The sequence below is a fragment of the Corvus kubaryi genome, unplaced genomic scaffold (assembly GCF_017639235.1).
Source record: "Corvus kubaryi isolate FWS band 111438036 unplaced genomic scaffold, C.kubaryi_AGA036_p1.0 37149, whole genome shotgun sequence".
NCBI classification, from domain to species: domain Eukaryota; kingdom Metazoa; phylum Chordata; class Aves; order Passeriformes; family Corvidae; genus Corvus; species Corvus kubaryi.
The window spans coordinates 368,528-393,239 of record NW_024581039.1 but is presented as its reverse complement, the minus strand read 5'-3'; the positions used below and the strand labels follow the sequence as shown (position 1 = coordinate 393,239).

General features: G+C 46.7%; 1 protein-coding gene and 1 long non-coding RNA gene across 10 annotated transcripts in view; one reads left to right on the top strand and one right to left on the bottom strand.

Moving 5' to 3' along the window:
- The window catches only part of LOC121661383, a 46,352-nt gene that overhangs the window by 10,367 nt on the left and 11,273 nt on the right, over positions 1-24,712 (bottom strand). For all 4 annotated transcript variants that reach the window (XR_006014946.1, XR_006014948.1, XR_006014949.1 and 1 more), the window contains exon 4: positions 9,471-9,582. This is a non-coding gene — a long non-coding RNA (uncharacterized LOC121661383). The remainder of the gene's footprint in view (positions 1-9,470; positions 9,583-24,712) is intronic.
- Positions 1,650-24,652, top strand: ATP8B1 (ATPase phospholipid transporting 8B1). Of its 6 annotated transcripts, none has more exons than XM_042021512.1 (32): positions 1,650-1,996; positions 2,287-2,498; positions 2,687-2,764; positions 2,854-3,005; positions 4,830-4,931; positions 11,115-11,307; positions 13,419-13,516; positions 13,812-13,925; positions 14,430-14,528; positions 14,629-14,690; positions 15,128-15,200; positions 15,295-15,365; positions 15,711-15,793; positions 15,942-16,100; positions 16,265-16,353; positions 16,627-16,817; positions 16,901-17,109; positions 17,586-17,629; positions 17,766-17,925; positions 18,501-18,689; positions 18,929-19,041; positions 19,273-19,437; positions 19,533-19,644; positions 19,845-19,920; positions 20,028-20,160; positions 20,387-20,672; positions 21,281-21,504; positions 21,916-21,999; positions 22,280-22,525; positions 22,678-22,816; positions 22,916-23,046; positions 23,563-24,652. In XM_042021512.1, the coding sequence occupies exons 6-32, from the start codon at positions 11,127-11,129 to the stop codon at positions 23,791-23,793; spliced, it is 3,762 nt and encodes a 1,253-aa protein (XP_041877446.1). In that variant the 5' UTR covers positions 1,650-1,996; positions 2,287-2,498; positions 2,687-2,764; positions 2,854-3,005; positions 4,830-4,931; positions 11,115-11,126; the 3' UTR covers positions 23,794-24,652. The 6 variants fall into 6 exon arrangements, with proteins under 6 accessions (XP_041877446.1, XP_041877445.1, XP_041877448.1 ...); XM_042021511.1 differs by having other exon boundaries at positions 2,287-2,503; XM_042021514.1 differs by lacking the exon at positions 2,687-2,764 and having other exon boundaries at positions 2,287-2,503.

The window sequence follows — 24,712 nt, the reverse complement described above, 5'->3', positions numbered from 1 at the left end:
TTGGAAAGGAGCCTGATTTAAAGCTGAGCTCTCTCCAGCAAGTGCCAAACATGAGGCAGGAAAGTACCTGGGCAGAGAAAAGCTCCCTGGAGAAACCTGTACACAAACACGAGTCTCCTGCTAATCTGCTCTTAGAAGAAATTCTAAGGTTCTGGCACAAGGTGAAACCACCTCTTTTGTTGATTTAGTGAACAATATTCCATCTGAAATCACATCACTGTGTGAAGAGGTACAAAGGCACAGGTATACCTCTGCCCTGAGGGTTATCTCTGGAGCTGTGGCTGCTATTGATTTGTTGGTTCCTTCTCTTTTAGATCTCGATGTTAGGAAATTGAAACTTCCAAAAGATCTGGGCTCAGCCTTCTTGATACTGAAACAGGGCTTTAGCCTAGGAAGACCTCTAATCTATCAATTTTGTCTGAAAGTTTTTTATTTAAATGGGGGAGGAAAAAAGGAAAAAGAGGAAGAGAAGGAGCAGTGCGACAGAAAGGATTGTATTTTTGACTAGGGCATGTTGCTATTTTGGGGCAAAGGGTCCTGAGTGAAAGATGAGACTGAGGAATAAAGGAGAGGATAGAGAAAAAAAGTCCTGAAGCAGAACTGGAAATACCTGCTGGGACTGACCAAGATCGGGGTCTGAGAGGGGCAACGGTGGATGCTCCTCCTCATGGCCCCAACGTATGGAACAGCTGCTGTTTCCCTCAGACATGGACCTGTACTACGTAAGTGTAAAACTAATATTTGGGCTGGGCCATTAATCACTGTTAAGGGGCCCTTTTATCTCCAGTAAACTCCTTCCTGACAGTGCGTCCCACAAACCAGGCTTTGCATGCAGCGGCCTTGTGAATACCGAAGTCAAAGCCAAATGTTCCACCCTGGATAGGAATTAACATCCTGCACAAAATGGGAATTGTCAAAGGCACAAGTAACCTCTGCTGCTTTGTTAACCCAAAATGTTCCTGATTTTAATTAACTTTGGTTTTATTCTGGTGTGAGGAATTTGAGGCAGCCAGTAAAACAGAAAAGTGCTGAAAGACACAGCTCTGGAACTCAGCATCACATTTTTGGTCTAGGAAAACCAAGTCTGTTTGAACAAGACTTTTCTGGCACAGGAAAATTGAGTATTGTTGCTGCTGAAAAAGAAACCAGGTGATCTCTCCAATACCTGCCAGTCCAAAACAAAGATCACTTTTAGTACAGAGCAGCAGCCCATCATCACTTTAAGAGACAGGGAGTATTTTCCTTTTTTTTATATTTAATCAGATCAGTAACCATATCTGTGTTTCACTTGCCCTTGCCCTAAATTGCATTATTTGTTAACAAATGTGCATATGGCAGAACAGCACTACTGCCATCCCTATATATGACCACTTTATCTCTTAATTATTTATCTGTTAATTAATGAGCAAAACCATCACTTAACAACAATATCACTCCTGAGCATCTCTCAAGTCTCCAGTCCTTCCTCAAAAGGATTTGGGAACCAGGAGTCCATTCCATTCAACAGCTTTTAAAAGGCCAAATGGTTAAAATCCTGTAGCCCTTCCAAAGCTCTCTGTAATGCTGTACAGTCCAGTGAATAAGAAGGGAGAAAGCAATCCTGACACTTAGAACAACGCCAGGAGGGAGGTCCCAGCTATCACCAGAGCTTCGCCGCATCCTTCCCCCGGGCTGGCGCTGCAGCAGGGACCTCCGGAGCACCCAGGACCCTCACCTCGGCACCTCCCGCGGGTGCCAGAACCCCCGGCCCCGCACGGTGCCAACAGCCGCCGGAGGGTCCCGCCGGCCCCGAGCCCGAGCAGGGAGGCGGCGGCGAGAGCGGCTGCGCTGGGCCGGGGCCGGGGCCGATCCAGGCGGCCCCTCCCTGCTCCCCGCCCGGAGAAGCAGGGAAACCCGTCCGGCCGGTCTGGCGGCGGCTCCCAGGGAGCCGGGGCGGGCGCGGGGCCGGCGAGGCTCGGGAGGCGCTGACCGAGCGAGGGGGGACCCGCGGGCACAGGTGGGGCCGGGGGGCTCCCGCCCGGCGGGGGCTGCGGGGCGGGGGCTGCGGGCTGCGGGGTTTCGGGGCTGCGGGGCTCCGGGGCCGGTGCCGCCCGCAGCCGCGGGGCGGTGGCGCGGTGCATCCATCACCACCAGGTTCGCCCAGCGCCACCTCCGCAGGTGCCGCGCCCGGAGCGGGCCGGGGGTCGGGCAGGGCTGTGTGCCGGCCCGCCCCGCCGCACAGGACGGACCGGAGCTGACCCCGGGCGCACCCGGAACGCCTTCCCCTCCGTTCTCTCTCCTTCCCAGTCCCCCCCTGCTCGGAGCGGGGACCCCGACGCGTTGTTTTGGGAGGTTTAAAGCCCGGCGGGACAGCGCGTCCGGCAGCGCCGACCCGAACCCCGCGGGAATCAGCGTCCCCCTCGCTCCCACCCGCGGGATGTGCGGCCGGTGATCGTCGAACTCAGCGCAGAGTCTCTCCATTCTGGAAGTTTAAGGAAAGCGCAGGAGTTCGCTGGGAGGTGAGGTAAGGCACGGGGAGCCACCGCAGCTCGGCTGCCTCCAGTCTCCCCGAGCCCCCCGGGCACTGACGCGCTCTCGTGGCCTTGGGCTGGTTGCCCTGCTCCCGGCTTTCCCCCCCATATCTATAAATGATGAAAACAGCCTTCAGGGCTGCCGGGTGATTACTCATCAGTCTGTGTTTATACAGCCGTAAAAGCAGCAATAGGTTTCTGCATTAAGGAACACTAATTCTGCAACAGGAAATAGTGAAAAAGTTACTTGTGAGGTCAGTAACTTTCTTGGAAAACAAAAACAAAACATAAAAATCGGTGTCTTGATCCTGTTACCTCGTGCTTTTGTGCTTTGTGCCTATAGTTTAAATAGCATCCCTTCGTTGGAGTCGGGATGGAGCTGTGCTAAATGGAGCAGCTAATGGAGCATTTCACCGCTGGCTCGGGTGTCAGCAGCAGCGGTTTGAAACCGAAGAGGCCAAACTGCACAGGGAGCTCTGGCAGGGGATGGTGCTGGTAATGAGTAACAGTGCGGGGCGTTTGGTCTCCGGGCTGAGGGGTGTCTGGGTGCATGGCTGTGGAGAACCAGGGCCGCTGGGACTTGGGGTGGCCACCTGGCCCTTGAGCAGTCCCCATCTGTGTGGCTGCTGCTGGAGTCCCTGGATATAACTCCCTGTAAGTGTCTGTGCTGGTTCAGGCTTGCTCACAGATTTCTGTTTGGGTGTGGGTTTTGGTTTGTCTTTCTCCTCAAAGCCTGGTTTAGAAGTCGAGTAGTATTTGGCCATTTTGAAGTTTTCCTTGCCAGCTTCTGCACTGGTGCTCACCTTAGAGTGTGGTTGCTTTCGTAACTGTCCCAGGCCTGTGTTTGTCTCTGTGTTAACTTGTAGGTATCATAGAGATTATTTTCGGTAACTTCTAAACTGTTCTCACTTAATTCTGCCATATAAGACAGCGTGAATGTTCTGGACCTTTGCTTTGGAGTTTGGAATGGTGAATTCCAAAAACCACTTGCACTGAAGCTATTTTAAAATGAGCTGCAATTTATTTCCCTGCTCTCTTGTCGGTGTGGCTGTTGTTTGAGGGCCGAGTAATGACAGCGGCCTGAGCATGAAGCGTTGCCTGCTCTTAAACGTGGCAAGGGGGTCGGTTGGTGTCGTTTCAGATCTGAGGGGTTTTGATGCTCTTCCTCGGCGTGGGCTTTGTCAGGCTCTGTTAAATGAGATGCTTTGTGCAGCTGTAATTGAATGCAGGACGTTGGCCAGGAGCTTCTGAAACCCAACCCTGGCTCTGTCAGTGACTTACCCAATGGCCTTGGGCAAATCACTTAACCTCTCTGTTTCTGTGCTTGTCGGGGTGAAGGGCATGATTCTCATTCAAGACCGATTCCGAGCCCTGCTCAGCAGGTGCCGAGCTCTGTGACAGCACTGCTTTTTGGCAAGTTTACAGAATCCCTCTGGAACGTGTGCTGGGTTTTCCCCGCGTGTTCTGATATACACTTGAAATATGTTTTTCATTTGACAATTTGACAGTTGATGGTGATAGGAAAGACGTGCTCTAATGCCTTTACAAACAAGGTATGGCTGTTAATGTCTTTGAAATGTCTCCACCAACCTCAAGCCACCAGTTTGTCACAGAGCCTGGACAGTTTGACTTCTGAACCTTAGGGTAATAGGACAAATGGGCCCACACAAAGTCTGTTGCAGAAGCCAGATAGGCTGAACTTCTGAACTTTGGGGTAAAATGACACGTTCAAGGGGTAATATGTGGTAGATGGTTCGGAAAGGCTGTACCTTCCTGGTACCTCAGCCGATGGGGAAAGGAAGAGGGCAATATGCAGCCGGGAGTCTGGGATAAAAGGAGGCTGCACCCTACAAAACCGAGAGAGAGAAACCCCACAGGGGTGTGCCCCAGAGGACTCTCCCTTTATTTGAATAAAGTTGCAGCACTCCACTGTCTCCTTGGTGGACACTGGCTTTTCATAGTGATTCTTCCTCACAATGGACAATTTCAGCAAGTTCATGGGTGCTCTTGGGTACAATGATGTGCAGGGAGATGTAGAACAAAGCAATAAAAGAAAAAAGGGAGTGAGGAGAAGCAGTGTAAGGAAAATAGGAAACAAATCAAGGAAAGAACCATTTGCTGAAGTGACTTTGTCCCTGAGAGGAGGGAGGGGAGCAGCATGGGAAGGTCTGGAGAGCCAAGCAGAAATCTCTCTTTTTCTTCAGAAATTTTGCAAGGCAAATTAATTTCACGATTTTTCTAAAGAATATTTTTTTGTTATTGCATGCACACAAGGTGGAAGTCAGCCAAAAAACCATTTTCTACATTGTTTCATTGCAGATGGAGCCTGATTTCAAGCTGAACATGGGATTCTCTGTGAGAGGCTGGTGCCAGCATCTGTGATGCAGTCTGGGCTTCAGTCACACACTCCATTGGATAAAGGTCAGTTTAGGAAAATGGCTTCAGTGTCCATTGTAGATGCTGTCAGAAAAGGTATATTCATGAATTGTTCAATCTTGGTAGCAGGAAGTAACCTTTGTTTTGTCCAGTTAAAAATATCTGCTGGTTTTGATGGTGAGTGTGATAGCTAGGAAAAAAACTCTATAAAGTTCCAAAAATCTTCTACTCCAAACAATGCAGTTTAAATGTGCACAAAAATAGTTCGTTTTTTCCTCTACTAACCTCAAGATAGGCTGTTGTATAACATGGAACTTGAGAGCAAGGTAACACCCTCTAAGGGGCAGGTTGAAACCCCTTCAGAGTGTGCTGGAACCTGCAGCTTGAGCAAAGGTTACCAACTCTCTTATCTTCTGCAAAGATAGCTTACCTTGCCTTGGACTTTAAATGATGGAACCCTGCAGATCTGTTAATGAGAAATCCTAGGGCAGATAACGGGGAAATGATGATTTCATTTCTCCAATGGCCCATCTTCAACCATTTTTGCGTAGCCTCAGGCAGCTGGACCTGTAGATTGCGGATCTCTCTTTCTCGGGGTGATTTTCTGTTAAATTCTTGGTGTCTAGTTAATCTCTTCCTTGTGTCAAATCCTGTTGGCTCATCTGGATAAATTAATTATATTGTAATGTCCTTCATACTTATTTTCATACAAGTTTTAATAAATAGCTACACTGGGGAGTACAAAATAGCCTCTGCTTTTTATTTTTATTTTTATTTTTATTTTTTTCCCCAAGATGGGACTTGAACATTTGTCAGCAGCACAAAACTGTACTCTCTCCTCTCTCCAGAGGGTTTCAGGGTCTTGGTGTCTCCACTTGCTTGAACGGGTCTGCAGTGTGTTCAGGGCAGGAACAGTCACCTCTCTGCAGCCAGGTTTGGCAAGAGCAGCTTTTTAAAGTAAGATTTTCAGAGCTTGGCAGTGCCAGGGTGTTACGGTTTTACCATGGTGTTTGCCTCCTGATGGTGCAGGTAATTGGGATCATTATGGCATCGGAGGAGGGACTGGGGTGGTTCCTTGCAAAGGAAAGATCTGTGGGTGTTGCAAGGTTGGCTGTGCACAATAGCAATTAAAAAGTCTCTTGGAGCTGGAATTAGTCCTTAATCCTCAGAGTTTGTACAGCCTCCAGAGCAGTTGTGGGTGCCTGTGTTAAGGTAGTATTGTCAGTCAAATAGAGACACTTTGTATTTAAAAATGGTGCGTGTAAAATGAGGGGCTGGGTGCACGGCAGCACTCCATGGTGCAGCCAGGCTGACTCACCTGGGACCTGTCACTTGCAGAACAGGATCCCCAAGGATTTCTCACGTTGCAGGGAGAGCTGGAATCTTTGGTGGTTCTGTTGTGTGGAGATCTCAGGTATGACATGTTGTGGTGTCCTGGGTTGTGTGAGTGCATGACTTGTCCTCGAGCATTTTATCTGCAGCCATACTGGAATCACTCCAATTTTAACCTTCTGGGGGTGATTCTGAGTCACCTCATGCTAGGCACGTGTTGGCAGGTTCCAGTGGGAACTGTTTCCAGGGTCACAGTGCAGGGAAGGTGTGTAGGGTCAGGAGCTGGGTTTGATTACCTTACGCTCTCGAGGCTCCGCTGGCTCAAAGTACGTACCTGAACTCCTGAGCTCACCTTTCTCCGGGGTATTCCAGGAGCTGGGCTTTACCTTTCTTGGGGTGCATGTGACAGCCAGTGTGTTTCAGAACAAATGACTGAGGGAAATCATCCCCTTCAAGATACAATTTTTGGGTGTCCAATTACTGTAAAGTAGTCATTCAGGGACATGACTGGAGCTGTTGTGTGTGAAATAGCTCTACAAACTCATCAGCTTTAAGCGTGTAATTTGCATGGCAATCTACCTGAAGCTCAGTAGTGTTTGGAGCGAAGGTTGTTTCCTTGGCCCATTTGTGCTGATTCATGCTATTCTAATTGCTGTTTTCTTTTCCTCTCAAAATGTCATAAAGATTAGCTGGAAGGTTTGAGTTGTTCAGAAGCCCTTCTATCTGCCTGTCCAAGCACTTGTTACCTGTAACATTTCGTGTCTGCTTTGAGTAATCAGTGATCCAATCTCACCTATTGGAAGCAAATCCAGTTTATGATTTGCCTGTTTCTCTGCAGCAGCTCTGGTTCCAGGGAGATGAGTTCCTGAATACATTTTTAGTGAAGGCCGATACTCTGCAAAAGCCTTTGGCTGGGATCCCTGAGGGACAGCAGAAACACAATACCCTGCTGTTGAAGGCCTTGGCTTCCGACCGTGCTTTGGGGGAGTTAAAAATAACTGTAGGAGCATTAACTGGTACCAGTTGGGTCATTATCAGGCTGGAGGGTGGATCATGACCCAAGAGTGGATCCTGGACTGTCTTTGCAATTCCAAACTTCAGGTTTCAAGTGCTGGTAGAGCCGTCCCTTAAACCTGTGCCCATGGATGAAGAATCATTCTGAAACCTCTCAGGGTATAAGCTGGGGTATGGACTCAAGCCCCTTGAATACAGGCCTCTGCTCTGGTGGAGCCATCCAAGTGCTCTGTGGGCTCTGATTTCTCCTTTGGTGCTGGGGTTGCCGCCCTGAGAGCGTCTGCTCGGTTGTTGCTCCCTACAGGGCTTTGTCTGTGTTCCCATTTTGGCTCTGGCTCTCTGTTACTGGTGAGGTGAGCAGTGTGGGACAGCTGAAGATGGCAGAATAATTACTGATCTCTCTTAGGGAAAATGTAATTGGGGTGATCATGCATCTGCCAGAAGGTCCTTGTGGGAACCCCACCGCAGAGGTTGATGTTGGACGTGGCTTTCTAGCGCAGTTTTGGGAGTTTGTATTCAGCCCTTCCATAAGCAGGTTTTGTTTTGCAATGCTGGGTGCTTCTCCAGTAACACATAGTAAAGAAATAAATCTTATATGTCTGAGGATCAGGCTTTGCACTTAAGTACTTTTTTTAATGCCAAGTTAAATCAGTGAAACATCTTGCTGTAGCTTTTTTGTCCTATTTTACCTTGAGACCTGAAGCAATTCAGAAGGATCTCTCTGAGTTACTTTTTGTACTGTTTGAGTTTGCTTTATGATTCTTGCTTAAAATACTGATGTTGTTGTGTTCTGAAAGAACAGTGCATGGCTAGGTTTGAGCAGCTGTTGAGCTTGGCACTGCCAGAGCGTGTGAGGTTGTGCAGATGTTGAGCTTGGCACTGCCAGAGCGTGTGAGGTTGTGCAGAATATGGTGCCAAGGACAGGAACATGCAGGGTGTGAGCTGTGCACAGGCTGTGGTGGCCAGCAGGTGTGTAATGGTGAGGCTTGTGCATTTTAATCCTTTTGCTATACATGTCCCTTGTTCTAGATGGATTTTTTAACTTTCAGGGCACTTTGAGTGATCTGATTTGCAGGAAATCACCCCAGATTCTTGCAGTAGTGTCATGTGCAGTGACTTTCCAGAGAAGAATTTAGTGTAAGATTGATTTTGGTTATTTACTGCCTTGAAACAAATTCAGTAAATGGAGTTTTTACGAGGTTTAATTTATTCCAGATTATCTGGTGCTTGCCCTGAGGCAGGAGTAGACACAAAACCTGAGGGACTGAAGCACTGTGGAGTTTGTCCTTTGAGTAAATAAACTAGGTCAGGTATACTTAAACCTGTGCTTAATACTGTTTTGATCTCCTTTACCTCCCCACATATCCATACCGCTGTTGGATCAGCAGGATTTCCCAATTTAGGAGGCAGAGCTGGGAGCTGGGCACTGCTCCCCACCTGCCCAGGCAGTGTGAACTGATGCTTCCTCTAGACTGAAGTGGTTAATGTAAGGTTTTCTGATCTGAAACTGAGCTGAAGCAGTATGAAACCCCTGTTGTCAAGTCAGGAACTAGAAAATGAGGACCATGCAGCCAAGAACCAGCTTTTCAAAGTGTTCTCTGAGTATTTTATCAGTGTTTAACAACTGTGTTGTTCTATCTCAGGCCCTCCATGAACTGTTTCCACAGTCCTCAGAATAGTGACCACATCAAAAATCAGTAGTGGGCTCCTCTCTTCTTGCCATGTTTGTTCCTCTTTAGTTTCTGCTGTGTGCTTCCTGCATCCAGGTGCTGCTGGGTGTGTGCTCCCGTCTTACCTGCTGCCTCAGGATTAGTTGGCATCTCTGCTGCTCCATGCTGTCAGTTCCTCCCATCTCCCCTTTCACATCATGATCGCTCCCCACCTTCCTCTGAACTTCTGACACGGCTCTGCCATCCCAGCCCTTTTCTTCTAGACTAGGTGTCAAGAAACTTAACTCTAAACCAATTTGTCAGGCTGTCACTGGAGGACTCCTTTGCCCTGGGTCCCACAGCAGTTCTCATCACTCTCCCGACTGTGGGAGCTTTTCTGCAGGCTCCCGGCCAGCCCCGGGCACCATTCCATTGCCTCCTGCAGAATGCTAATGGTGTGCCCGCAGCACAGAGCACTTGTGCTGCATGCAGGGTAACACTTAATGAGATCGCCTTTCTTAACGAGGTTTTCCAGTCGGCAGTTTAGTTCTTTGAGGAGGGAAAGTGACTACAGTTAATTTAACCTTACCCCAGCAGATCACTTCACTGGCATCCGTTCCCAGTGTGTTCCCAGTGTGTTCCCAGTCAGCATCACAGGCTGCTGCTGGTGGCGTTGTACGAATTGCCATGCAGCCACGCATCTGTAATGCAAAGCAAAAGCAGCATGTTTTTGATATCTCATCTAACCCTTCGCATGACTAATTAGTTCATTAATCATTAAGCAGTTAATCAGTAAAGATTAATAGACTGACAGCTGAATCTCTGTGTGCCAGGGATATGAGCTTGTTTTGGTTGCTGTAGAGTGAGAGCCAATCAAAGATCTGACGGCATTTTGTGTTCTAGGGACTGTGCGTGTGAGGAACTTGTTTCCCCCAGCAGTCCCCATGAGAGGTGTTAGCAGGACAGAAAGAGCTAAAGAACCGAAAAGAGGAGAAATAAACCAAAATATCACAGTGAGGTATTCAGGGGCCTGAGTTGGAGCTTGAGATGTATTCCCTAACTCCAAGGCTATTTAGGAAAACATGATCTGTCACAGAAGTCTCAGGTTCCACACCTCTGTTGGTGACCTGCTGTCATACTTCTGGCTAATTCCATCAGGGAGAAGCCTCCAACAGCTTGGGTGGGTCTTGGGAGAAGTTGTGTGGATTCCTGTAAACTCAGCCTGGTGAGTTTGGTGTATTTTGTGGGCTGTCAGTCTGTGCTGGGCGGGCCCTGCAGCGCTGTGGCTTGGGAACATGGCCTGCCTTGGGCTCCTGCCAGCAGCCTGTCACCGGAGCAGCACAGTCAGTGCTCATGGAATATTCATCTCACTCTTATAGGAGATATTAGGGAGGGGAGACGATTCAGCTTTGCAAAACCAGAGGCTGCGGGGGATGTCAGCAGGTTTGGTGCTGGCCCTGCTGGTTGCTGAGTTTGTTAGCAAAGGCAATGCCAGGGTGGTGAGGCAGGTCGAGGGGCAAGCTGGGAAGCTGATGTGTAGTTCAGGATTAGGATCACACCCAGAGATGGCTGGAGATGTCCAGAGTCGAGGCACAGCAGAAGGGCACACGGGCATGGCCACAGCTCAGCTGGAGACCATCCCTCCTCTGATACAGCTCAGGGCTGAGCCAAAATGTCTCCATGCTGTCCTCGGGTGTTCGAACACCCAAGGTGTGGGATCTTTCAGTGACAAACACTGATGTTCAGCCCATGGGAAGAGAGAGGAAGCGAGGCTGATTTGGGTGAGGCTGGGCAGGCTGGAATGAAGGACCAGCTGTGTGACCCGAACCCTGGATGTCTGACCTGGTGCTCGGTGCCCGGCTCTGTGTCCCAACTGTGGCCAAGCAGAGCTCCAGCTCCTGTGGCTCCTCAGGCCGTGCTGTAATGGCCACTGGGAGGCACGTGTTTGTGGGCTCCCCAATTCCTATGTCCTGTGTTGGGAGCACAGGGTGTTCCTGGGGCTGCAGCGTGTAATTACACGTAGCAGAACAGTAATGAAGGGCTGGCTGGAACAAGAACTGCCCTCTGACTCTGGTCTGTGCTGGAAAACCGAGCCTGTGCCCTGTGCTGTTCTGGGCAAACTGGTTTCACATGTGGGGTTTGGTGACCAGCACCAGCAGAGTAAAATTAGAGATGTGGTTTCCAGCACTTGCTATGTGAGCTCTTTTCCCTAACTTGTCCAAAATGCTGGCAGGGTGCTAGCAGCATGATCTCGGAAAGGGATTCAGAGACCACCTTCGAGGAGGATTCCCAGCCCAACGATGAGGTGGTGCCATACAGTGATGATGAAACAGAGGATGAGTTGGATGGTCGGCAGCCTGGGGCTGAACCGGGACTGAACCAAACCAGCAGGGATGCCGAGGAGAGCCGAGATCCTGGGAAAAAAGGTAACACCATGAACTTGATTTGGGGTGTACATGATCCTGGATGCAGAGGCTAAGCCTCAGGGAGTGATTGGACTTCTGTGCTTATTTGTCAGGTAGGGTTTGGAATGGCCTATCTGACTCTGGAAGAGTAATTGATGGCAATTCAGTTTAACAAATGTCAGAACGAAACTCAGCTTCATTCCAACCTGCAGCCCAGTTCTGTGCCACTGCTCCTTGCGTAATGAGCTGCATGGTGACCGCCTCTTAATTAAGGCAGGCCCTGGATGTACACGGCCTGTGGTCTGGGAACTGTTCAGACAGACCTTCAGGTACTTGTTTACCCAATCCTCTGGAAACAGGCTCCAGCGCAAGCATTTTGCTGTGCTCAGTCAGTGTTTTCCCTGGATTTCTGCTTGTGCAGAGCAGATTTCCACCTCACTGCTAATTTTGTAGCCTCATGAGTTTCCTGAAAGGTAAAAAGTGAGTAGGAGGAGCTCAAAGGAACCAGCAGGTACAGGCTGTGGCTGCTGCCAGCGTAGCAACATCAGTGGGAGGAGCCTTTCTGGCATCCCTGTTCTGAACCTCTGCCCAAGAAACATCTGTAGCTCCCTTAAATTCCCTTTTCTCAGTGCTGCAACATGAGTATTTTCAATGTAACCAGAGCCTGTTTAATTTATACAGATTTCTTCCTGTTTGTGTGGGAACAGTTGATCACCTCTCGTTTCATAACCACCTGTTATGTGTTTTCATTTTACAAGCGCCTGTCACATGTTTAGTCTAAGGGGTTTTTTTATAATGAAATCCTTTAAAGTTGATGAATTACCAAAGCAGCTTGCCAAATATTAGGTGCTAGCACGACAGTTTAAGGTAGTTTTGAGGAGGTTCCTTCCTGCAGGTTTTACCTCAGACCTAATTTGCCAGTTTTCCATCATTTTTATCAACACTGCAATGTTTATGGAATGTGGTAAAGAAATGTTTATGCAGACTTTATGTTTTCTTTCATGCCCTGTCATTTTGACAAAATTTAGTAACTTTCTCAATTCATGCTTATAATCTTTTAACTTAAAACCTGGTTATTCAAGATAAATATTTCTCTATTTTCTTCTGGGCTTGTAACCAAGGTGCTGGAAATGAAAGTTGTGTAGTCACAGGAAAGGTCCAGATATGTCAGTCCAGAATTTACTCTATGGTGGGTGGAAAATAAAAAGTCTTTGCACTTGGATTTGGGTTTTGAAGTGTTAGTCACAGCCGTGCCAGGCCCCACGCCTCTGCCGCTGGGAGTTTCACCCCATCCATGGGTGAAGAGGATCCCGTGAAACCAGGAAGAGCACCCATTAAGGACAATCACTGTGGGCTGGAGGAAAGGGGGAGATGCTTGGCCGATGAGTCAGGAAAGCTGCATTTCGAAATCCTGCCTGCATCATCCTTCCCAGGCAGGCAGAGCTCCTGGGAGCCGGCTTCGAAACGTGGGGAATGAGATCCCTGGATGTGGGCAGGGCCCGAGTGTGGCTGTGGGTAGCAGGGTGTCTGTGCTGCAGGCTTGAGGGAATGGGAGCTGAAGGATCTGGGAGGGAAAGGAGTGGCCTGTGAAAGAGCGGGCACAGAAAATTACGTGATGGATGCAATTCCTGTTCCTGGGTTTTCTCACAATCAAACAAAACTGGTGGCTGAAGAAATAAAAGGAGCACTTCAGATTTGTACTTTTTTATGGGTGTGAATGAAAACCATGGCACAGCGTGGTTAAATCAAATAAAAAGGTGAACTGAGCTCTTCGTTTCCAGAAAGACAGACATCCGGGTTGGAGTGCTTAGCGCTTAGCTGGTGTCACAGAAGCAAACCAAAGGAGGGGAGAGAAGGGAATTCAGCGTGAATAAATGTTACTCTGCAGGTTTCCCACAGAACTTTCATATGTTAAGCAATGCTTCTTCCTACCTCTGAATATACTTGAGTTGCTAATAAAGACAAACAGCCCGGAAATGTCTTGAAAAGCTTTTCTTAGGGATATGTAAGCAGGTACCAGCCTTGCTTCAGTTGAAAGTACCTTTAAAAGATGGAATTGAGAGAAAACCTGAAAGTGGCAGATTTGTTCCCTCGTGTTTATAACAGTTTTTGACCCCTTTTGTCCCTTCCAGACTGCAGCTGGCAAGTTAAAGCAAACGATCAGCGCTTCTATGACCAGCCGGGCTTCAAGAGAACAATCTTCCTGTGCTTCAAGAAAAGCAAATACGCGGTAAATTGTCTTATCCCAATGAGGTGCTAATTGTCGGGTGAATGTTTCCTTAATCCCCGTAAGATCTTTGGAACGGCTGGTGAGTGGTGTAAAAGCCACCGTTCACAATTCCTCAGTGTTTCCAGCAGAGGTGGGGGGGAGAATAACTGGGTTGGGGTTTTGGAATGGAAAATCAAGGTATAAAGAGACGTATTTAAGGTGAGATGGAGAATTAGGATCTTAAAAATATGCACTGTACATTTGTGTTGGAAGGAGAAGCTCTGCTGTGTGACTTATGCTTGGATTTCTCCCACAGGGAAATGCAATTAAGACATACAAGTACAACCCCATCACTTTTTTACCTCTGAATCTGTTTGAACAGTTTAAGAGAGCAGCCAACTTCTATTTCCTTGTTCTTCTCATATTGCAGGTAAGCAAGATGGAGAATACTCACTGTGAAGGGAATTTGAGCTCAATATATTATGACACAATTCAGTGCTGTCCTGTCAGGGAATTGAGGGGCACTGTCTGAACTGCTGCAGAGATCAAACCCATCATAACAGAAACCTGCAACAAATATGGATTAGCTGGGATGAGCTATGGCAGAGTTCTGGGATGAGCAAGTTGCACAGTATTAGAATGAACTCGTTATAGAGCTCATGAATTTCATGAGGAAAAGATGTTTCTTGAGTTCATGTCATAAATCAGAAACACCAACGTAATACATGAGCCAGTGCAATTGTTAAAGGGAAGCTGATTCCAAGGTAGGGTAACAGCCAAACTCTTCCCACAGAATTTTGTTCATATTCACAACCTGACATAAAATTCTCTCTGATATGTTGTTTTTTTTCTCTAGTCAGATCACTTTGAAATATCCCTGAATTAAGTTTGATTGATGATCCTGTACTGAACTGATTTTATTGGTCTTTTGTAGTCGATTCCCCAAATAACTACCTTGTCATGGTACACAACACTGGTGCCCTTGCTCTTGGTGCTGGGAATAACTGCAGTCAAAGACCTGGCAGATGACATTGTAAGAACCATGTTCTGTTAATATAAAAAGCAAAACCCACCCAGTGTAGCTCATTTCTCCTGACACAGAGCAGGGAGTACATTCTTTGCTCTGGTTTCAGGCTCGTCACAGGATGGACAATGAGGTCAATAACAGGAAATGTGATGTCATCAAGGATGGAAGGTTTGTGTGTTCCCCCCTGAGCTCTGTAAGTGATGATCGTTGCCCTGTTGCTAAGCTTTGTCACAGCTCTGAAGCTGTAGATGATAGGAAAGGTTCAGCTCTGTTCTCCACTGCCTACCTGAAAATCTAACTGAAGCTGGAAGAGAATTGCTTAAAGGAGTAATTTAAAGTTACTTCTCTGGCACTAAATCTGTGCTAAGAGCAACTTCTTTGGAGAGAAGGACAGGAATTCATAACTAGGTGAAGTGGGAAGAGAAGAGGTAGGTTGACTCCTGAGCTGTACACCCTCAACTAAATTGCAGTTTCCCAAAAGCAAACCCACAGCATACCAAGAAGCCAGTTTTTTTCTCCTAAGGGAAGTTTGGTATTTTAAGGTTTATACAGTGCATAGTGTTCTAGATTAAAGAGTAATAATTATTAAACTATCTTGATATTAGGTTCAAAACCACAAAATGGAAAGATATTAAAGTTGGTGATATCATTCGTCTGAAGAAAAATACTTTCGTTCCTGTAAGTGCTTCAGATATATTTGTTTTATGTTTCTAGAGACTTCTGTAGGAATCTTGACCTGACTTTCTTTGATGTCTATTTATTTGTTTTCTAGGCTGATATTTTGCTGCTGTCCAGCTCAGAACCAAACAGTCTGTGCTACGTGGAGACAGCTGAATTGGATGGGTAAGGTTCTACTTAAGCATGTCTTGGAGTTAATTTGGGCTGACTAGGAAAAGAGCAAGGATTGTGTACGTCAGAGTCTGCTTGTTAAGCCACACCTGGGGAACTGTATTCAGCTCCTGATTCCCACAATTCAAGAATCATTAAAAATTGTCCACTGGAGTGCTACAGACACATCAAAACTGTTGGAGAATGTGACATAGGAAGAAAGGGGGAAGGACATGGATTTATTTTTCACTTTAGTATAGGTTGTCCAGAGAAGTAGTGGTACCTTAAGTTAATTGTTTTTAAACTTCTCTCCTGTATCCATGGTTTTAATAAAATCACCTTTTTATCCTTTCTTCGTAGTGAGACTAACTTAAAATTCAAAATGGCCCTAGAGGTGACACACAGACACCTTCAGGAAGAAAGTGCCTTGGCAGACTTTGATGGTTGGTACAGTTCTACACCTAACGCTCTTAAAACATAGCTCAAATTGTTTGCAAGTCAATAAAAGTAAAGCTACTTCTATAGTGGGTACAAATCAATGCATTTGGATTTAACTTGTACATTAAACACATTCTCCTTTAAATTTTCTAGGTCTGGTTGAATGTGAAGAACCCAATAACCGGCTGGATAAGTTTACAGGAACATTATCCTGGAGAGACTCAAATTATTCCCTTGATGCTGACAAGATTTTGTTGCGTGGCTGTAAGATCAGGAATACGGACTTCTGCCATGGAATGGTCATATTTGCAGGTGTGTAATATTTCTGCACTAAAAGCACATCTGTAGAGTGAAAAAGAATCTTCATCCTATAGACATCAACTGTATTTCATGTCCCACTTCGGTAAAACTGTAATACCGACGTGTTTGCTTATTCTATCTTTCCCTTTTTTAAATTTTTCATTCTTTATTTTTAGGTGCTGACACAAAAATAATGAAAAATAGTGGAAAGACAAGATTTAAAAGGACAAAAATTGACTCCCTTATGAACTACATGGTTTATACTGTAAGCCTTTTTGTTTAAAATTCACATTTTAAGTGAAGAGCGAATGAAAAGTTAGGCAGCTTCTTCCTGTGTGTGTGTGATAAATATGTTTCAACATGTTCTGGCCTGCTGAGCTGGGATGGAGTAGGAGGAAATCTAAAAGGTGCCTTTGTGGGAAAGGTTTGCTTCATTTCTCCTCACAAATATCTGTCATATTCCATTTGGAACATGGGGATTGGGATTTAAGTCAAGCAAATGTTTCTGAAGTGTGAGAGGCCTCTCTGTGCCCTGTAGATCATCGTGGTCCTTATCCTTCTGTCGGCTGGGCTGGCCATCGGACACACCTACTGGGAGCAGCAGATTGGAAACTCCTCCTGGTACCTCTACGACGCACAGGACTTAAGCCCTGCCTACCGGGGCTTCCTCAACTTCTGGGGATACATCATTGTCCTCAACACCATGGTTCCCATTTCCCTCTATGTCAGGTAGGGCAATACCTGAGGAGGTGTCATTATGTGGAACTGTGAGCTGCAGCTGGGAGTGAGACCATTCCTCCTCTTTCATTTAGTGTGGAAGTGATTCGCTTTGGCCAAAGCTATTTCATCAACTGGGACCTGCAGATGTACTACGCTGAGAAGGACACGGCTGCCAAGGCCAGGACCACCACGCTGAATGAGCAGCTGGGGCAGATCCAGTACATCTTCTCTGACAAGACTGGAACCCTTACACAGAACATCATGACCTTTAAAAAGTGTTGCATAAATGGGCAAAGATACGGTAAGTCTGTGCAAAGCCTGTGCAAAGAAGGAGGAGGAGAAATTTTAATGCCTGTCGGAGATCAGGTGCATACAAGTTCTCTTAGTTCCAACTGAACTTCCGCAATTCAGACCTGGCACATAGGGTTGAATTGTTGGGGTTTTCCCACTTACAAAGTGGAAATTGAGGAACTTTAGTGGGAACTTCCCAGTTTTCAGAAAAACTGAAAATCAGTAATTTGCACAATTTTTGGTGCAAATTATTATTTATTTATTTTTATTATTTATTTAATATTTATTTATTATTATTTTTTACTTTCACTAGAAATGCTTTGGGGACAAAGTCTAGAAACAGACAAGGAGATTTTAGTAAGAGCAGCAGTTTGTCCTTTTCCTTTCCTTCCAGTCCTAGTTCCATACATGTTCTAGATACGTTTTACTTTGTGGTGAAAGCTTTGTTGTGCCTGGTCCCCCTGACTGTGGGTGCTTGCCTTGCAGGAGACTGCCGGGATGCAGCGGGGCAGCTCCAGAGCCACCCCAAGGTAAGTTCATCCGAGCCACCGCTGCATCCCAGTCTGTGGAATGGGAACATTCCCTCGCCAAGGTGCGGAGAGATGCAAGTGGGAACAAAGCAATGGCACCTATGGTAACTCTAACTCTCTCCCCCTGTTTTCTAAGCAGCAAGTAGATTTCAGCTGGAATGTGTACGCAGATGGAAAGTTCTTGTTCTGTGATCACTATCTGATAGAGCAAATAAAGTCTGGAAAGGAGCCAGAAATCCAGAAGTTCTTTTTTCTGCTTGCTATTTGTCACACAGTCATGGCTGACACTTCTGATGGTGAGTATTGTTTTCCCTGTGTAGCAGGAAACAGTAATTCAAAACCAGTTCCACAAGGGAGAGATCCACAACTAATGCTGATCCCATAAGGGAGGAGTGTTAGGCTGCCCTTTTAAATGAAACAAAACTAAATGCAGAGGTAATCAGCTATTGAATTCATGGATATGAAACAGAGGGTTGGAAGATTCGATTAAAACACGGAATATTAATATTGCTTTACTCCCATCTCTGTAAAATCTCTGTGAAACCAACAGTGTCCTGTCCTTTCTTGCTCCTAATGTTTTTGGGGTTGTTTCCACTCATTGCATTGGTGTCTCTGGCCAAGGATTTGTCTTTTGGATCTTCTTTTGAAAATACTTAAATGACTGGACTAAGAAATTACGATATTGAGGCAGAAAACGCGGAGTTTTTGCTTTAATCCGTGGAGGGAAGCAGGCTGAGGACTGATCCTGTTTGGGAAGTACATGTAACAGAATGGGGGGGTCCATGGTCCCTGCTCTTTGTGTGCACTGCTGTCGGGTGCTGCAGCAGTGTCCAGCTGTTTCCTCAGGTGTGTCCTGGCTGCAATCCTACAGGTCAGCTCAATTACCAGGCAGCTTCCCCGGATGAGGGGGCCCTGGTGACGGCCGCCCGGAACTTCGGGTACGTTTTCCTCTCCCGAACACAGAACACCATCACGATAAGTGAGATGGGGGTCAAGAGGACCTACGATGTCCTGGCCATACTGGATTTCAACAGCGACAGGAAGCGGATGTCTGTCATTGGTAAGCCGATTGCCACCAGCCTGCATGGAGAAAGTCACTTGTATTTCAGGGGTGAAAAGGGACGTGCAAGGGAAGCTGGAGTCAAGAACTAACAGCTGTGTGACAGTCCTGGGACGCACTTGAGTCCACTGAAGAAGAAATGCCATCTTGTACTTTTGGTACTTGGCAGTTGGCTGAAAAATCCAATCTGAAATTACTCCTTTATGTAAGTGTGCCACCTCTGCTGTTTCCCTCCACAGTAAGAGAATCTGGTGGCAATATCAGGCTGTATTGCAAAGGGGCTGATACGGTGATTTACGAGAGGCTGCACCCCAGGAATCCAAAGAGAGAAGCCACAGAAGAAGCACTTGATGTATGTTTGTATTTTGTGTGCTGTTTTTAAAACAAAAATGATTTATTTCTGACAATAGTGTTATTAATTTCCTTTTCCTAAGCTATTAACACAAATGAAAACCTGCAGTTGGTTCTGAAAGTTGGACTTGTTCTGTCACACTTGTCAAATGCTCATGCTCTTACTCTCATGTTTGGATTGCAAATGAAGAGTTTTCTTTTGTGGGTATGTGTGGTTTTAATGATTTTTCAGGTCTTTGCAAATGAAACTCTCAGGACACTCTGCCTGTGCTATAGAGACATAAGCCAGGATGAATTTGAAGTGTGGAATAAAAAGTTTGTGGAGGCCAGTTTAGCTACAAGTCACCGAGATGAAGCTCTGGACAAAGTGTATGAGGAAATAGAAAAAAACTTGATTGTAAGGAGCTGTACATTTTTAGTACATTTCAATTCTTATATTGAAAGAAGCATATTTCAATGCTACTAACCACCTGTATTTCAAATCCCTTCCAGCTGCTTGGTGCAACGGCTATTGAAGACAAACTACAGGATGGAGTTCCAGAAACTATCTCCAGACTCTCCAAAGCAGACATTAAAATCTGGGTGCTTACTGGTGACAAAAAAGGTGGGGTTGCTTACAGCCAAACAGCTAAAACCAGGATTTTTTTTCATGTTCGTCTACACTGTGGTATTGAAAGGGAGTTCTCATACTGAAATGTAAATTGAAAATTACTTAAGAGCACTTGAGGTGCTTCTAGCTGCTCCCAACAATTACTTGTGACAGAACTTTCAGTAAATACCTTCTTCTCTTAATTTTTTTTGTAGAAACTGCTGAAAATATTGGATTTTCTTGTGAACTCTTAACAGAGGAAACAGCCATCTGCTATGGAGAAGAGACTAGGCAAGTGAAAACACAGAGGAGTTCATTTTCAGAATTTTCAGTCTGGGACTGACCTAGCTTAAAGTTTATCTTTGACTTTTCTGTAATAGTTTCCCCCTCTCTTCCAGTGCTCTCCTTCAAACGAGGCTGGAAAACCAGAGGAACAGGGCTGGATCCAGTCCACATTCCTCTCTCAGAATGAACGAGCCCTTCTTCCAGGGCAGCAGAGATCGGGCTCTGATCATCACTGGCTCCTGGCTGGTATGTACAAAGGCTGTTCTCCTGAGTGTTTGAGATTTTGGGGCACCACCAGGATACAGTGTCCCTCACTGAGGACTCTGTTCCATTGTCTGCACGAGCAGTTCATTAAAATGCCAGAAATGGATGCTGGGAGCATAATGACCTCAGGTGTGTTGTTAGGCAGTGCCTGGAGTAGGACTGGAAATGGTGCAGAAGGGAACATAGTAAGTTTTTTTTTCCCCCGCAGAATGAAATCCTGCTGGAGAAGAAAAAGAAGAAAAAGAAACTTAAACTGAAATTCCCCAGAACAGCAGAAGAGAAGAAAAAGCAAACTGAGAAAAGGAGAAGGGCAGAGGCCTACAAGGAGCAGCAGCAGAAGAACTTTGTGGATCTGGCCTGTGAGTGCAGGGCTGTGATCTGCTGCCGCGTGACGCCCAAGCAGAAGGCCATGGTGGTGGAACTGGTGAAGAAGTACAAGAAGGCCATCACCCTGGCCATCGGGGACGGGGCCAATGACGTGAACATGATCAAAAGTAAGGCAGCTATGGAGCTCTCTCGCTAGGACAGATCTCCTCTGGCCTACTCCTGCGGTCTCTCCACTGTCCCTCTCTGTCAGAAGACTCTTCCATCTGCTTTGCTGCCATGGGGCTTTTAGCTTCTGTGCCTGTTTCCCTTTCTGAGGAAGAACTTTAGGAAATGGTTAGTGGTTTTTCTGATCTATTTATTTTTTTCCGTAGACATTCCCTGAGCAGGGACTCAAATCCTGTCTGTTCTCATGCTGTGCGTTACAGAAGTGTAATATAAAGACCAAAGCAGTAGCTTGGCTGCCCCTTGCCTGGTGGCATTATCCATCCTGGATGGTACCTGCTACTCTTTGAACAGCTTCCCAAGAGATCCCAGTGAGAAAAAACCATCTGGGATAGGGTTTATGTCCTGAGGGTGTTTGTAAACTGCCTGGCCAGTTTGTTTAGGACTTTACTTACTCTGTCTCACCGCTTGGTTCTCCTTTGGTCGAATTTCCCAGGTGCATTCTGACAGAACAAGCACTGAGAGAGAATCCAGGTGACATAGAGATGTGGCCCCAGTCATGTTCCTGTCCCTTTGTCCAACCTAGTGTGTGGTGTTTGTCTCCTTCACCCAGCTGCCCACATTGGAGTTGGGATCAGTGGCCAGGAGGGGATGCAGGCTGTCATGTCCAGTGACTACTCCTTCGGACAGTTCCGCTACCTCCAGCGGCTGCTGCTGGTCCATGGGCGCTGGTCGTACATCAGGATGTGCAAGTTTCTGAGATACTTCTTCTACAAAAACTTTGCTTTCACACTAGTCCACATCTGGTACTCGTTCTTCAATGGCTTCTCTGCCCAGGTAGGAAGGTGTGCTTGTGTGGTATAACAACAAGCAGATGCTTTTGTAACTGTGGAACAGCAAAGGCTTAACCTGCAAAGTGTCAGGAACGTGAAGTTGTCACCAGTGATTTCTGCAGGAGGATGTGATGAGCACTGAGCAAGTTAGTTACAAGCAGTTGGGTTTGATTCCAGAGCACTAGAGTCAGGATTGTGGTTGTATGGGGAGGAAGGTTTGGAAGGAGTGGGGCAGCTTCTCACAGACTAAAGAGTTTCAGCAGAGCCTTGAGCCAAGGTGCTGCTGCCTTTGGGTGAACACCAAGACAGGGAACTTAGAGCTGTAGTAGAGCGCATGTGAGTTTTCTCAGGAACTGGAGGGGAAGGATGTAATAAAATGAAATCACTAAGTCCTGCAATTCCCCCTCTGTTGCAGACAGCCTATGAGGACTGGTTCATCACGCTGTACAACGTGCTGTATTCCAGTCTCCCGGTCCTGCTTGTCGGCTTGCTCGACCAGGTATCCCCACGTTGTTAAAACAGATGAATCCAAAGGCATCTACCACCAGGTCTTTAAATTACACTGTTTGCCTTGTCCATGAAACAAGAGGGGCTTGGTTTTGTGGCTTTTAAGAATGCTTTCCTTTTGCGCTACTCTGTGCACATCACTGCTATTGGAAAGAGAAAGGGATCTGCCATTCCCGTTGGGACACTGTATAGTTCAGCTTCTCACTCTTCAAAGCTCATGTTGAGAATAACAATTCACAACAACTTCCTTTTGCTTTTTCCTCTTTATTAAGGACGTGAGCGACAAACTGAGCCTTCGGTTCCCCAGACTTTATGTTTTGGGCCAGAGAGATTTACTTTTCAACTACAAGAAGTTCTTTTTAAGTTTGCTCCATGGAGCTGTAACTTCACTGATCATCTTCTTCATCCCATACGGAGCCTACCTTAAATCTATGGGGCAAGATGGAGAAGCCCCTGCAGATTATCAGTCCTTTGCTGTCACAGCAGCATCCTCTCTGATATTTGTCGTCAATTTTCAGGCAAGTAAGCTTGGTTTCCTGAGCTATGGTGCTCTGAGAACACTTTCTGCTCTCTGTTCTAAATTTCTCTGCTATAAAGGTAACAACATGCAAAAAGTAGTTGACATTATTTGGAATTAATGAACTCATTTGGCATTTTTGTTTGCTTTTAGATTGGCCTGGATACATCTTACTGGACTTTTGTTAATGCTTTTTCAGTATTTGGGAGTATTGCACTTTACTTTGGGATCACATTTGACTTTCACAGTGCTGGAATCCACGTTCTCTTCCCTTCTGGCTTTCAGTTCACAGGTCAGTCCTGGTGGTTTGTGGTTCTCAGTCCTGTCTCATGTAGCTTTGTCATAAACTTTTATGTTTAAGACATATAACTTTTGCTCCTTTTATTCCCAGGAACTGCTCCGAATGCTCTGCGACAGCCATACCTTTGGCTTACCATGATTTTATCCATTGCTATTTGCTTACTGCCTGTAGTGGCACAGCGCTTCTTATCCATGACAATCTGGCCTTTGGAGAGCGATAAAGTGAGTGAAATCTGTGTCATTTGGATGAATGGGGCAGGTGCTTATTTACAGGGGCTGGTGTCAGTGCTAAGGTGTAGGCTAGTGGAAGGTATCCCTGCCCGTGGCAGTGGTGGGACGAGATGGGCTTTAAGGTCCCCTCCAATCCAAGCCATTCTGGGATTTTATGATAATGTTAGAGACAAGTAAGTGATGGTGGGAGAGCGACACAAGCCTGGCTTGGGTCCTGTGGGTGGAGGAGTGGCGCAGGGCTGGCCAGAGCTCAGTGGGGACTGTTTCCTTGTGTGCCTGGCTGAGACCCAGTGACCCCACCGAGACCCCGTGAGGCTGCTGAGGGCCCCAGTTTGGGTTTAATTTAGGCTGGGCTGGAGGGCCAGGGTTACATGTCAGAGTGTAGGGGATAGGTTTGGCTGTTTCTGCTCTGCTTTAGCCAGCACGCAGCACACAGGTATGAAAACAGGTCAAGCTGTGGTGATGTTGTCCTAATGCATGACCCGATGTGTGATTGCGTGCGTGCAGATCCAGAGGAACCGTCGCAAGTACCTGCTGGAAGAGCTGCAGTGGAAGCGGCGGCAGAGCGCGTTCCGCCGCGGTGTCTCCGCCCGCCGCTCCGCCTACGCCTTCTCCCACCAGCGCGGCTACGCCGACCTGATCGCCTCGGGGCGCAGCATCCGCAAGCGGCGCGCCCCGCTGGACGCCGTGCTGGCCCGCAGCGGCACGGGCTCCGGGGACACGCGGGAGACAAGCTGATGGACTGCCTGGTGGGGAGGAGCTGTTCGTCCCAGCGATTGCACAAAACTGTTCTAAACAAACTCAGGATCTTCTTTAACCACGTGGCATAAGGATGTGAAGATTTTTATGTTTTATCACAGAAGTTTCTGGGTTAGCACCTGGGAACACAGAAAGGCCAAGAAGTTCTCCATGGAGCTACCGATCCTTGTGTGACTGCTCTGTGTGACAGTGAAGGATACATGTGCTGGGAATGGAAACCCAGCAGTGTCGCTTTTTAGTGATACCTGGAATTGCAGACTTTTCACTTTTTAATACTATGTTGGTATAAAACTGCATCTACATTTCATATTTGTCTCTGAAAGCAATTTCCCCTGTGTGCTCCATTTCATTAACTTCTCAGACAGGATGGCACATGGGGTGCTCAGCCCCGGAGAGGGCCCTGGATGCTCCCATCCGAGCTGTCACAGCTGAGCTGAGGAGATCTCTGGCAATAAACTCCAGCCAGTGTCAGATTATATTAGGAATCAGGATAGATCTGAGCTCTGGAAGCTGCCCCTGGAGCTGGCATAAGGTATTCATTTCAGTTCTGGGTAGAGTCAGTGATGGATAACTAGAAATCAGTCACTTTCATTGGAATGTATTTCACTTGCTGGTGCCTCAATTCTTACAGTGTAAAAAGTGTTTTTATGAGTCTCTTTACATTTGCACATTCTTTACTCAAGTTGAGGTGTCTGAATGTTTCACTTTTATCTACTTCCCCCTCCCGAACTAAAGCTAATTATTGAAATGGTTTTATAGTAAAAATCATGACCTTCAGCTCTCGTTCAATGGAATGTACATTTCAAAAGTGTAATGCTAATAAATATCCTAAAGTCTACGGCTTCCCTTGCAGTGAGTCCGGGGGTTAAACTCGACCGCGCCGGCGTGTCAGCACCTC